Here is a 14,887-nt window from a genome sequence, read left to right as displayed (position 1 = left end):
ACTTTGTATCATTCACGTTTATCACCTCCCGTATTGCATCGTCTGCTTGTTTCACTTTGGAGCGTTCATCCTATCACTTCCAGTATTGTTTCATTCTGCTTTCATCGTAGATGCTTGTGTTGGACTGCTTCACTTTGTATCATTCACCCTGTCAGTTCCCGTATTGTTTCGTTTATTTGTTTTACGCCGTATCGTTCACTATCCCATCCCGTATTGTTTCGTCCGCCTTATTCACCGTAGAGGCTTCTGTTGATCTCTGGTTCACTTTGTATCATTCACCCTATCAACTTTCCTGTTATTTCGCCTATTTGTTTTACTCTGCAGCGTTCACACTCTTCCCTTATTGTTCCGTCCGCCTTTCTTACCGTACGTGCCTATGATCCCCTTAGTAGTTGCCAGAATGTTTCGTTCGGCTTGACCCGTTAAGAGAATGATAACGAGGGAGAGGGGAGGGGAGAAGTGAGGGGAGAGGAGATGGTAGGAGGGAGAGAGAGGAAGGGAGAGTGGGTGAGAGAAAAGAATAAATGAAGATTGTGTAAGAGAAAGAGAGAGAAACCGGAGGAGACAAGGGGAGAAGAGAGATGATTGTAGGAAAGGAAGAGAGAGGGAAGAACGGAGAGAAAGAGAGTAGGGAAGAAAATAGGGAACTTAAAATATTGAAGGGGGAAGTAAAGCGGAAAAAGGAAGGAGGTAAAAGAGATGATGGAGGGAAAATAAAGGTAGAGAGAGGGAAATGGAAGAGTATATACTGGAAAAGAAAGGATGGAAGAGTAAGACAAGGGGAAAATGGAGAAAGTAGAGAAAGTTAAAGAGGAGGAGAAAAGGGGGAGAGAAGAGGGAATAAGGAAGAGAAAGGAAGGAGGAGGAGGGAGGAGCAAAAGTAAAGGAGGTCCAGGGAGTATAGGAGGAAGGGAAATAGTAAAATGGAATAGGAGAAAAGAAATACGTGGATTGGGAAGGAGGGGAGAGAGATGGAATAGATAAAATGGGAGGGAAGGAACGGTCAAGAAAAGAGGGAGAGGAGCTTGGAAGAAAGGAAAAGAGGGAGAGAGGAGTAGAGAAGGAAAAGAGGAGGGAGGTTTCGAGGGATGGGAAGCGTGGCAGGGAGGATTCAAGTAAAAAAGGAAGGAAAGTGTAAAAAAGACAGGAAAGAAGAGAGGGAGGAAGGGATGGGAGGGAGAGTGGAAGGAAGGAAAGGGAGGGATTGGGAATAAAAAGAAGTAGAGAGGACTGTTCTGGGTCACTACCATTAGTCCTATCACCACCCCACTACCATTACTACCACAATCACCACGGATATCACCACCACCATTAGTATTATCACCACCTCCATTAACACTTATCACCACCACCATTACTGCTATCACCACCGCCATTACTGCTATCATTCACCATTACTATCACCACCATTAGTGTTATCACTACCTTCATTAACACTTATCACCACCACCATTACTGCTATCACCACCACCATTACTACTATCATTCACCATTACTATCACCACCATTAGTGTTATCACCATCATTATTACCATCACCACCATTAGCACTCACCGTCACCATAACCACCAAACCACCATTTTTACTGCTACCATCACCATTAGCACCACCATAACCAACCATACATCCCCGACTTCCATTGTCATTACCACCACCACCAGTATTGCTATCACTACAACCATTACCATTACCATCACCAGAACTAACATTATCACCACTGCCACCACCACCACCACACTCGTTATCACCACCACCACCTCCACCACCAGACCACCATTTTCGGCATTTTTAACAATTCATATTCTGTATTTACATTTGTTACAGCGGCCCGGGGAACAATACCGCTTTGCACCATTAAAGGCTAGGTACAAAAATTCAAAAAACAAATAATTATAAAATTCAAATATAGCGCTAATATTCTTCTTTGTATCAGACCATGTTGCTAGCTTTGGAGAGGTAGTTGGTAGGGAAGGGATTATATTGAAGGCTGTATAAAACCCCTTAAATTCGAAAAGGCTGTGCTAAGCTGAATCAAACTTACTGTATGGGCAGAGAGAGAGAGAGAGAGAGAGAGAGAGAGAGAATGTCCGCTGATTGATGGGTTGTCTGAAATTAATGTCTTTAAACACGGTGAAATATATGCCTAGAGAATAAATACTAAGGAATCACCACTACCACCACCACCACCAGTACGACCCTCATCACTTCCTATATTGTCACCACCTCATCACATATACCACGTTACACGAGAATTGCCAGTATTATCACCACAGTAAGCACCACATCATCATTACCATCAGTCACCACCACCATTACTCTCTCTCTCTGTCTCTCTCTCTCTCTCTCTTTCTCTCTCTCAAAACAGTTTCCACCGACACAACCAATACCACAGCCATCATCACTTCATCGTCACCATAGTTATCACCATTTTCACCTCACCACTATCACCACCTGTCACCACTGTCACCATCACTATCGTCATCATTTACCACCACTATCAGCTTCACTACCACCGTCATTTATCACCACACACCATCTCTACCAGCATCACCACCGCCACCATTATTACTACCACTGTCACCACTATCGCCACCACTACTATCGCCACCACCACTATCACCTCCACATGCCCGTATGGAGAGAGGTCGTGGTTGTTAATTGTGAGAGAGAGAGAGAGAGAGAGAGAGAGAGAGAGAGAGATTCATGTTGGCCGTAATTCAGAGCAAGGAAAGTAGTCATTCAGTCTAACAATGCACCTTTAATTTCAAATGGGATCGATGTTCAAGGCAGCCAGATAATAATGGCGAAAGAAAAATGAAGCCTTTGTGGGAAAAAGAAGTTACATTAGATTACTTTTTCCCTATATTTGTATTTTTTGTTGCATTATTTTAGGTAGTTCTATTTTTTTTTTTTTTTTTTTTTTTTTTTCGAGTAAATCAGAATATTGCTTGCTCGCTCACGCCCTCCCACTCATCCCGCCTCGTGATATCCTGACCCCGTCCCCGTTAACTGTGATATTCTAACCCCCTCGTTCTTTCATTATCCTTCTCTCTGTTCCGTGATATGCAGACCCATTCTCTACCATGTGTGAAATCCTTACCACGCTACTTGTTATATCCTGACCCCCTTCTGCTTGTTTTATCCTGAACCTCCTACTTGTGATATCCTGACCCTCTCCTACTTGTGATATCCTGACCCCCCTCCTACTTGTGACATCCTGACCCCCTACTTGTGATATCCTGACCCCCTCGTGCTTGTGATATCCTGACTCCCCTCTCGTTTGGGAAATCTTGACCGCTTCCTACGTGTGATATCCTCCGAGTCATAACATTCTGACCCCTCATAATATCCTTACCCCCTCCCACTCATAATATCTCGCCTCCATGATATCATTACCCCCTCTCGTAATATCCCCGCCATAATATCCTTACCCTTTCTCCCCGTAATATCTTTACTCCCATACTCGTATCTCCCCATAATATCCCTACCCTCTCAGTCGTGACATTTCCATAATATTTCTACCCTCTCTCATTCATGACATGCCACCCCCATAAAATCCGCACCCCCTCCCACTCTATGACTTCCGCTCCCGTGATATCCTTACTCCCCTCTCGCTCATGGGAACCCGCCATAACGCCCACATCGCACTCTGCCTCCGTGTTATGCTTCACACAATGATTCGTTACCATTTATACGTTGCTAGATTATTATTATTATTATTATTATTATTATTATTATCGAAATGCTAGTAGTTTTAGTAGTGTTTTGGTCTGTGGTGGTGGTGGTGATGGTGGAAATAATTTGAATAGCTGACTGGTGAGGGAGATAGCATTATTGAGTTGGTGAGAAATGTGGAAATAGGTAAAATGACGAAGACTGAAACAGAATTGGTGAAGGAGATGGAGATTGAAATTGGAAGCGGTGATTAAAGTTAGACATTGGTAGAACGATGGAGTTGGTGATGGAGGTGAGGATTGGGAAAGAGGTGAGTTTAATGTGGGAGATGGATATTGAGATTAGATTTATAGATAGACATTATTTTATCACCTCGTATCTTTGTGCCCTGTACTTGACCTGCCCTCAGAGGAGATCGACTTAATAATTATGCAGTTGATGATGTTAGATACTTAGGTTTAATTGCCATATGTTTGGATGGTTTAGATAATTTAGATGTTTTTATTTTTATTGATGGTGTTAGTTATTCTGTGATTTTGAGGTGTATTTTAGATATCTATAGATTTACTGTAAATGGCTCTTGTAGGTGTTATGAAATTAGATTTTATTTATTTTTCAGGTATTTACATTTTTTTACGGTTGGCCTCGTTTTGTTTAATCGTGCCCTGTACCATTCCCCATAACGAAGATTGAAATCGAGTTACGAAGCGGGGATTTTGATATTTAAGTATTGATGATATTTTGCAGCCATGTAGCCATTGTAGTGTTACTCTGCCTTCTACTTAACAGAGGTGTAGGTAGGATATTCTCTTAACCCCTTTCAGTTCAGTGACGCTTTTCTTATTTATGCCACCATCAGGCGACTTATTATTACTGTAAGCTGTATCCAACTCCTGCAACAACAACAAAAGCTGAAAAAGCCATGGTGATGGCAAAATTAATATAAAACCTGTGTCTTGGGGTGAGGCGATCAGTGATTTAGACATTTATATGCCTCCCTTTTCATGTCTGTTTTCTCCCCAGTGAGGACGTGTGTTAATATATCAGTTTGAGGTTTCAGACACTCGTATGTTTATATGTTGATGATAATGTGCTTCTCTGTGTCTGGTTGTGTTCCGTTTGACCCCTGGGAGGAAGGGAACGTTAATTACTCTGATGGATTGATGTGTATAATTTGCATCCGTGAGTCTGAATGTACTCGGTGTCGCTCCCAGGAGAACGAGAGCAGGGTTTATTAGATGCGTCAGATAATTTTAGGTTCGGTTGTTAATATTTGCCTTCCATTGACTGCGTGTTCTGCTATCCACAATAAAGACAAGGTTGTTAATTAATCTGCTGTTTAGAGGATGGAAATAATATCCTTCCGCCGATCTTACGGTGCGTTAGCGTCCTTCGCAGGGAAACGAGGCAGTTACTAATTAATCTGAAGTTTAGATGTTACTGATGTGTTTCCGTCCATCTGTGGTGTGTTGTTGTATTTGCAGGAAAGACAAGGTTGTTAATTAGTTTGATGCTCTGGCGTTGGAAATAATATGCTTCCGGGAGTTTAGCGTGGGTGTAATGGTGCTTCGTGTTCTGTGCGGGGGAAGACGAGGGTGTTATTTAATGTGATGTTTACATGTTAATAATATGCTTCTGTGTATCAGAATAAACCTGTGTATCTAATGATGTATACTGCCCTTTACAGGGAAGACAAGAGCATTATTCACTTAAAATTTCATGTGTATATATGTACTCTGTCGAATAATGTACGTGGTGTATCTAATGGCGTGTTGTATTCTCCGCAGGGAAGACGAGGGCTTCATCAAGGAGGAGGAGCGGCCGCTGCCCGAAAACGAGTTCCAGAAGAAAGTGTGGCTTCTGTTCGAGTACCCAGAGAGCTCGCAGAACGCCAGGGTGGTGGCCATCATCTCCGTCTTCGTCATCCTGCTCTCCATTGTGATCTTTTGCCTTGAGACGCTGCCGGAGTTCAAGCACTACAAAGTGTTCAATACCACGACGAACGGCACGGTGGTTGAGGAGGACGAGGTGCCTGAAGTCACGGATCCTTTCTTCCTCATAGAGACCATTTGTATCATATGGTTCTCCACCGAACTATTAGTGAGATTTTTCGCGTCGCCGCTGAAGGGAGCGTTTTTGAAAGACGTCATGAACATTATCGATATCGTAGCTATCATTCCTTACTTTATAACTCTGGCGACGGTGGTGGCGGAGGAGGAAGGGGAAGATAGAGTGATTGCGGCCGAGACACTCTCCCCACACGATAAGGGGTCGAACCAGGCCATGTCCTTAGCTATACTCAGAGTGATTCGACTGGTACGAGTTTTCAGAATATTCAAGCTCTCCCGGCATTCTAAGGGCCTGCAGATCCTAGGCAGAACGCTCAAAGCCTCCATGAGAGAACTCGGCCTCCTCATATTCTTCCTCTTTATCGGTAAGTCCCTCATACTGTCCTTATACTTTGGCTTTATTACTGTGTTTCTTCATTTTCTCATTCGTTCATTCAGAGTAAAGTTTATTTAGCTATCTAACTTGCGTACATTAACTAACTTCTTTCGCAACTTGTTAAAGGAAAAGTTGTTTGTGATACCTTTCCATTGAATCTTTATACACATCAGTATTGCAAACTTGACATTGTTACAAAAAGTTTATATTCTCATTCACTAATAATGTCTTAGAAAGCTGTATTTTCAGTCTTGACAGCTACATATGAATCTTTTCCAAAATTTTTAGACAATAAGAAATTTCACAGCAAGAAATTGGGCCCCTTTAGTACCATGACGTCTTATTTACTTACTTCTTGCTATTTCCAGACAGTTTAGATGTACCTCAAGAAAAATGTCACAAGGTTAATTGGTTCACCTGCTATTTCCGTTTTTTTTTTTTTTTTTTTTTGAGCCCTGTGAAAAAAAATATATCTGGAGGTAGTCAAAATAAAGTGAAATAAGACATGCTCGTGCTGAAGGGGTTGATAGTGTGGTAGGCAGCTTTCCGTTGTGCATGCTTCAGTGTTCCCGTGTTAAGAGATGTCAAGCCACCTGTGTTCAGCATCTCGCGGCCCCGGTCTCTCCCTGTCGCCTCTCTCTGTGTGTCTACTCAGGAACGATCTACCGTTTTATTTTTCAGAGCTGGTTGTTGTTGTTGTTGTTGTTGGCCGGGAGCTTGTTTGTTTGTTTGTTTGTTGGTGCTTGTAAGTGCATGGGTAGAGGTGTTTCTCTCTCTCTCTCTCTCTCTCTCTCTCTCTCTCTCTCTCTCAGTGTTTGTGTTGTCTCTCCATTTAGACAGTAGAAAACAGCATGTTATATTAGAATCTTTAGACAGCCAGACCTAATCCATTTCGTTATCCTGAGTGAACGTTAATTTCTGAATCTGACTGACAGCTGAGGCATTTACCCCTGTTATAAATTATCGTTATTTGTTGCATATCGTAGTTTATCGAAATCTTTAATCATTTTTGTTGAGACATTTATAGCCAGTATTCTAACTACTCAGGAATAATAAGTAAATTAGTGGTGTGAATATAATCAGTTATAATTAGTACACAAATCATCTGACTTCCTTTGTAAAGCGCGAACGCCGGAGAGAGATGCGAAGTGAGTTTATTCTGATTATGCAGTTTTTTTTTTTTTTCAGTTGAGAAGGTGTGTAGATGCTGAGATTCACACACACACACACACACACACACACACACACACACACACACACACACACACACACACACACCGAAAGAGAGAGAGAGAGAGAGAGAGAGAGAGAGAGAGAGAGAGAGAGAGAGAGAGAGCCTGGATACTAAGACGGCCCTCCCCCCCCCCGCCTGGGCTCATTTGTCATCATTGGGGTGGTCGCGGGGGATGGGTCATAATTGGGGAAAAGTGAGAGGAAAATGGGAAAATTGGGGAGAAAATTGGAAAATTGGGGAGAATGGGGAACTGAAGACCGGGGAAGCTAGGAAGAAATGGGGAATAAGGAAAAATGAGAACTGGGGAGACACTGACAGAGTGGAAGAAATTGGGGGGACTGCGTATTAGGAGAATGTGTATATTAAGGAAATAATGGGTTATAATGGAGAAGAATAGGGAAATTGGGAAGAAATGGGGAGTATAGGGAGGATGGAGAAATGGGGGAATACTGGAGAACGAGGTAGTGCAGGGAAAATGGGGAAAACTGATGAAGAATTGAGAAATAGGGAGAATGGAGATACGAATAAATCTGGAAATTAGAAAAACTGAAAATTTGGAGTGAGATGGGAAGTTGGGAAGAAATGGAAGATGAGGAAATTAGGGTGAAATGGGAAAGTTAATTGTGAAACCAGGGAATGGAAAGGAAATAAATTGGGGAGAAATGGGAAGTTTGAAGAGCAGATGGCCAAAACTTTACCCCTGCTTCCCATTTCAGCTTGATTCCTAGTCACTTGTTCTGTTTCCCCTCAAATTGGCTGTTCCATCTCAGTATCTCCTCCTCAGTCAGAAATATTGAGGAGTGGAGAGGTAACCCTTTAACTACGAGGACGTCATATTAGTGTTTTTTTTTTTCCATCTCCAGAGGAATATTTACAACTGAAGAGAAACGCTTATAGTAAATTTTGGAGTGAAGTTTATATCTGGTCCAGTTTTAAAATCTCTCCTAATCAGAAATAAATCTTCTGCAGATAGCAAGAGCAGGGTGTAAAAGACTTCCACTAACTGACCGAGTTAATAAGAATTCATTGGAAAGTTAAATTATGGAAAAATAATGGATGGGAAATGGGCAAATTTGTATTCGAGATCTGCCCCTTCAGAACGATGATGTTTCACTGTATCCTCACTACCTCGTGTCTGTTTTCATTACCTCTTCAGTGAGGTGACAGTTTTGATTTTATTTTCTACTACTCCGTACGTTTTTATTTATCTAAGGATACAACCGCCATTGTGGAGGGGTTTGCATTGGTTCCTTCCCTACGAGAGGTCTTAAGGGGAATGAAATCTTTGGCGGAAGTGAGTAAAAATAAATAAATAAATAAATAAAACCATCGTACCTGGACACCCCGTGGTCAGGGGTGTTTGATTACTCTTCACAAATTTCGTCTTATTTTCATCATCTCTCCACACGATTTCATTCAGCATGGGAAAGACTGCCATTGTGAAGTAACAGTGATCACGTGTTTTATACTTTGCTCTTGCCACTGCCGGACCATTTTTATTTTTATTTTTGTTTGTATTTTTTGTGACCTTGGGGAGACCTCTGGTATTGAAGGGAATAGAAAATCATCACCACCAAACTTGACCGTAAATACCTTCCCCAAATCTTAATTAGATAGTGAAGTTGCAGAAAAATAAAATGAATGGAATATCCTGTGGCTGAAAGGGTTAACCATTCCAGTGACTCTCTCTCTCTCTCTCTCTCTGCTACTTTGAGCCCTTATATTCAGCCTGGTAGACACTTTTCTGGACTAGATAGGTCAGATGTTAGTAAACCCTGCCACCAATTAAAAAAAAGAAAAACGAAAAAAATCTGAACAAAATCATATGTAGGTAGCTTAGTGGGATGAAAATACGCATCAGGGTGAAGGGGTTAAAGGCACGACACAAAAGGCGATGAAATAATTAAAGTTGGAATGGAGACAGGAAACTGAGAAGCTGAAAAACACACGACCTTATTTTTCATTCGTGGTGTTTTTTATATCAAGCCACAATGAGTCGATTTTTATGCGTACTGGGAGAGCCCTAATCACCAGCTCGAAAAGTCATGTTAAAGATACCGTCGGGGGATGGCAGGAATGACATGAAAAATGCGTCGTCAGATTGAATGGATATGTATTAATAATTGAAACCAAATCTAAGAGGAAGTTGAGAAGAAAAAAAAACTGTCGAATTAGAACTGAATGATATTGGGAAATTGAGAAATGGAAAACGTACTGAGAGGGAAATTGGGACGAAATGTTGTGGAAATTGAAAGAGGGAAAAACTTTTGAGATGGATACTGAGACGAAATAATTTGGATTTGGAGAAACGGGAAGATAACCGGGACGTATATTCCATTCCCCATATACCTAGACTATTTTCTTGAGCTATAGGGAAATTTTTCGAACAAGAGGAGTCAGTTGTCCTTTACTAATCTCCTCATTACAATAGATCTCTGAGGTGAATGAAATCGTGTGGAGGTACCAAGAAGTAAAGGAAAATAAAACCACACGTACTGAAAGGAATAAATGATGGTCTATTGTGGGACGGAATATTGGAGAAACTGGATGAGATAAAAAGGGATAAAGAAAAGGGAAATTAATAAAACCTGGGTATCAAAAGGGAATAAAAGGAAGTAATCCATTCAGTACGATGATAACTTTTATATAAATAGTAACCCCTTCAACCCGGGGATTTATTTACACGGTCAACCATCTTTTAATAAACTGATAAGACCGTGAATATAACTACACTTGGATGACATTTTATTTTTATTTTATTTATTTAATTTCCACCACAGGACGACTTTATTCAACTTTGGAGATCTTTTTCGAATTGTTGGAGATACCTTTTGAGTTGTTGGAGATTTTTCAGATTGTTGGAGATATTTTTTGAATTGTTGGAGATACTTTTTCAAATTGTTGGAGATACTGTGTGAATTGTTGGAGATTCTTTTCGAACTGAGGGATGGATATGGCCTTTATTAATCCCTGTACTAATAAAGGTCTGTTTAAAATTAATAAAATCGTCTGGTGATAGTAAGATGAAATAAAAATGAGCTGAAATGAAGATGCGTCGTTGGAATGAAGGGGTTAGGGAAAATGAGGACATTGAAAAAAAGGTCATGGGAAGATGGAGGAGTTGAAGTAAATATCGAGAAATTGGAATATGGAATTGGTGCGTGAATGGAGAAATATGGAAATAATTGTACTGGAAATGGGAAAGGTGTAATGGGAACATTTGAATCGAGGGAAACAGTAGGAGGGGAAAAAAAAAAATATTCGGCACGGTATGTGAGACGAAAGGAAAATGGAAGAAAATGGGCAGATTAGGTAATATGTGCTAATTAATTATGTAGTTTGTAGGAAGTGTTGAGAAATGGGTGTCCTGTAATCTGAGCATTTTCGTGTGGCGGTAGGAAGAGTGAATAGTAAGCCATACTGTAGTGGTTGATGTGGAAATTGAGCGATAATTGGTTAAAGTCAGTATGGTTAATGATTAAATGGTGGAAAGAGTTAATTAAAGGAAACAGGAAAATTACTGACTAGGAAGATACAGCGAAAATAGGAAAGTTGTGGGAATGGTAATGAGTAAGGGAGAATGTGAAATTGAGGGAGGATAATCCTTTCACTACGATGACTCATTTTTCACCGTTATGGCTGATCCCAGCGGTTTTCCTCAGTTTATGGAGCATCTCGTGAAGTAAGGGGTTGGAAACAGTAATTGTAACCCATTCAGTACGATGCCACTCTAAAATGCTCTTACTACTCCCAGACGATTTTTAATTTATCTCAGAAAGGAAACTCATAGTCAGAGGGTTAAGGAAATGTGGAGTACTTTGCCCCATGAGGTGGATGACGATTTTTTTCTTATCTTTATCACCAGACGGTTTTCTTCAGCTTGAGAAAGCCTCCTGGCGTTGAAGCGTTTAATTAGGATTGTTTTTGGCCCGTACCCAAGAGAGGTCTCCCAGAAATTTAGTAAAATGGAATTGGTGGTGCATAAGGCGTCGTCGTACTGATTGGGTTGAAGGAGAAGGAAGATGATGGGTATTTGTGGATAGGGGCAGTCAGTCAGTCACTTAGTCAGTCACGTAGTCCGTTAGTCAGTCCGTTAGTTAGTCAGTCAGTCAGTCAGCCTTCATTTCGTACTTATCCCCTTTGAGCAGTAGAGAATTCCCTGAGTTGAGAAAAAAATCCTCTGGCATTAAACTAGAATGGCGTAGTAAAGGTTTTGCTAGGAGTCACTCAGTCTTCGAGGCGTATTGAGTAGGATTCATTGTTTTCTTTCTTCAGTCATTTATCCGGTCACAGCCATTATCCCTTATTATATAGATCACCAGTCAGTCAGTCAGTCGGTCACTTAGTCAATCAGTGAGCCGCCGTCATCCTGTTAAGTGGAGTCAGCTGGTCAGTCAGTAAGCCTTAGTCCTGTAATAAATATTCAGCCAGACACTCAGTTAATTAACCTTCGCTCTGCATTACAAAAAGGATCAGTCAGTCAGTCGTCAGTCAGTCAGTCAATTTATCAGTCACTTACCACCTACTTAAACCTTCATTCATGCAGTGTGTTCATCAGGGAATTGCTTATCAGTCGGTCACTCGGTAATGAAGTTTATCAGGAAAATCTTAATCCCATATTTAGTAAAAAAAAAAAAAATAATAATAATAATAATGTGAATCAGTTAGTCAGGATTTTGATCGTTCAGGTCATCATAGCCTCTCCATCGTGTGCCCAGTAGAGAGGAAGAGCCAGTCAGTCAGTCAGTCGATCCATCATTTCGTCAGTAGTTTTCGTCCTGTATTTTGTTAGAATCGAAATGCGAGTTAGTCAATAAGTCAGATTCTCTTAAAATTTCTGTGCATTTATCAGCGAAAGAGACTTTGATAATACATTGACTTCATATCTGTGTGTGTGTGTGTGTGTGTGTGTGTGTAAAACCTTCCGTAGCGCTTCAGCCGTTATTTCCATGGGGTTTTGCAAATAAGTGTACTGTATGTAGGCCCGTGTGCGAAGATACTGTGACGTGTGTGTGTGTGTGTGTGTCCTTTGAGTCAGATGGTTGTATTCTAAGGAGCTTGGGATATTTCAGAACACCTTAGCCATTATTTTGCCTTTTTCACCTTCAGTCTCAACAACATACAAGAGGTTATCGAGGTGTAATATGCAGAATAAATCGCAAAGGATCATGTGCTTCCAATAATCCCGTGCCACCTAGAATACAACTGAGATGCTTAAGGATATTTCGTAATGTTTCGTTCATGCAGTGTAGGGCTTTTACTAGTGAGCAGAATTGGGTGATTTTTCTTTAATTTTCAGATACTTTCAAATTCTTTCGGCGTACCTGGATTTGCTGTTGCCGCGTCGTAAGAAATGCGTAATTGGCAGGTGATCCTAAGGTGTTAAAGTCCCTGGCTAGAAATTTTGCCAATACTGATAAAGGTTATTGAATTCACAGTTGTCGACTATCCCCTTAAACTTTGTTTTGGTGCCTTGTCATTCATTAAACTAGGCCTATCATTATCATCATCATGATCATCATTCATCATTATCATCATCATCATTGCCGTTTTCATCCTCCTCCTCCTCCTCATCATCATCATCATCATCATCGTTGTCGTCGTCGTCGTCGTCGTATCTCACCAATACATTGCAGAGATCTACGTGTAAAAACAGGAACAGCATAACACAAAATTAGGAAGATTTGGCAAATGGACATGCTACAGAGTTGTGTACTGAAGACTTCCAGTTGAAACTCTTTATCACGTTAGTTGCTGGTTGAGAAATTGATGGTCCAGGCGCCGTTGCTTTTGGGTGTCAGCGTCCGTATTAATTATCTATCTTACCCGATTTGCCGGATGTACGAGTCACTATTGCAGTTTACTATTATCGTGGCTCGTAATGTTTGTCGTATTCCTTCATAGTAATATTCACCGTAGTTCTTGTGATGTGCTTGGTGACTTTGAGTAACGACAAAAGTATATACAGGCGATCCTATACACAGCTAAAGCTCAAGAAATTCATGTAAATGTGGATATTTTTATTAAGTTGTTGGTTCTAATTGTGTGGAGTATTCTCGTAGGGTTAGGATATTTTGTAACACCTCTTCCTTAGCGATTATTTTGCTTGCTGTTAACTCTGGCTTCAATTAGTCACTCAACTGAATAGAATTGTCTGGTGTCAGCTGAAATAGAACACAAATGTTGCCCTCATCCTGAGAAAGTTAATGGCGACAGTATTACCTTTTTTAAACTTCTGTTACTCGGTTAGTTGACCTAAATCGTTAGCTGGAATATAATATTAGCAATCCCGATAATGAGAGGGATGAAAAATATATAAAAAATATTATGAAAGGCAGTAAGAAGGTGCAATGTACAGACTAATCGCTTACAAAGAGGTGCTAGGACCTTTGCCATTGCAGCAAGAGTACGGATGTCTGATTATAAAAATGTAATTCTGAGGCTGGGCTGAAAGCTTGCTCCCCCATTTTTGTTTGTTTCTTTGTCCATTCTTTACGGAAGCATCCGTTTTACTTAAATCAGACAACCATCGTAATATTTCATTGAACTCAGGAAGAACCTTTTGCAGGGGATAGGTTAGCAGAGGCTTGAAGACAGTGAGCATTTACTAAAAAGAACATCAGAATCATTGGGTTAGGAAATTAGCAGATTCCTTCACTACGATGACTCGTTTTTCATTGTACTCTGGCTAATACTAGAGAGTTCTGTTCATGGTAGGAGAGGCCTGTAGCAGCGAAGTGCTCCAAAAGTCACTTATGTTCAGGATAAAAGAATTTTGTAATGGTAAAAATGAAATTAAAGACCGTTTTCGCATTGAAGAAAAAAAAAAACTTTTGATGGCATACATGCACTTCCTGTTCGTCGATTCGCAAAACTGTCGGCCTTCCTTCATTCTAGATTTTAAAAAAAAAATCGGTCTCATAAATACAGCATTTTGATTCTCGCTACAAACGATAATATTCAGCCAAGGAAGGATCTCTCGTAGTCTCCCGTAATCACACACACAAAAAAAAGAAAAGCGTCTAGAGTCGACAAGAATAAAAATCGGAATGGCGTCCTCGGCCAGAGCGTATCAAGTTACAGCATTGTTGGTACCCGGAGCGTGTCGAGCGGCCGAAATTTGTCCCCCCCGATCGGCTGTCGAACGCTCAAAAGGTGTCGATTTTAAAACATACGAGGGGAAAAGTGTGAGAGTTCAACAGGTGACAAGGGGAGGGAGAGGGGAAGGGAGGGGGGGAGGGAGAGGGGATTGGGGGAGGGGTGGGGGTGTGTTGGTGGATAGATGTGACGGCTGTGGACCTCTTAGCCATTGTGCTGTGGAGGAGGCTGGGGAGGGGACGAGGGGTGATAGTGATCTGGTGAGAGAGAGAGAGAGAGAGAGAGAGAGGGAGGGACGGTGCATGATTGAGGATGTGAATATTATGTTCGAGTAAAAGAGAGAGAGAGAGACCTACTCCCCTATCAGTCCCATCACTTTTTATCACAAACTTCACTCAACCCCTTACGAACGACTGGGATACCTTAGAAATTTAC

General features: G+C 41.1%; 1 protein-coding gene across 1 annotated transcript in view; it reads left to right on the top strand.

Annotated features, from left to right (window-relative positions):
* Sh (Potassium voltage-gated channel protein Shaker) overlaps positions 1 to 14,887 on the top strand; it is a 201,139-nt gene that overhangs the window by 147,921 nt on the left and 38,331 nt on the right. Inside the window, exon 4 of the mRNA XM_080277993.1 lies at positions 5,463 to 6,109. Within this exon, the coding sequence (XP_080134119.1) occupies positions 5,463 to 6,109 (647 nt within the window). The remainder of the gene's footprint in view (positions 1 to 5,462; positions 6,110 to 14,887) is intronic.

Source organism: Coenobita brevimanus, chromosome 71 (genome assembly GCF_032717465.1).
Source record: "Coenobita brevimanus isolate Jiangsu-jjx chromosome 71, ASM3271746v2, whole genome shotgun sequence".
Classification (NCBI taxonomy): Eukaryota; Metazoa; Arthropoda; class Malacostraca; order Decapoda; family Coenobitidae; genus Coenobita; species Coenobita brevimanus.
Note: the sequence above shows the minus strand (reverse complement) of the source record. Positions and strands in the feature narration are given on the sequence as shown.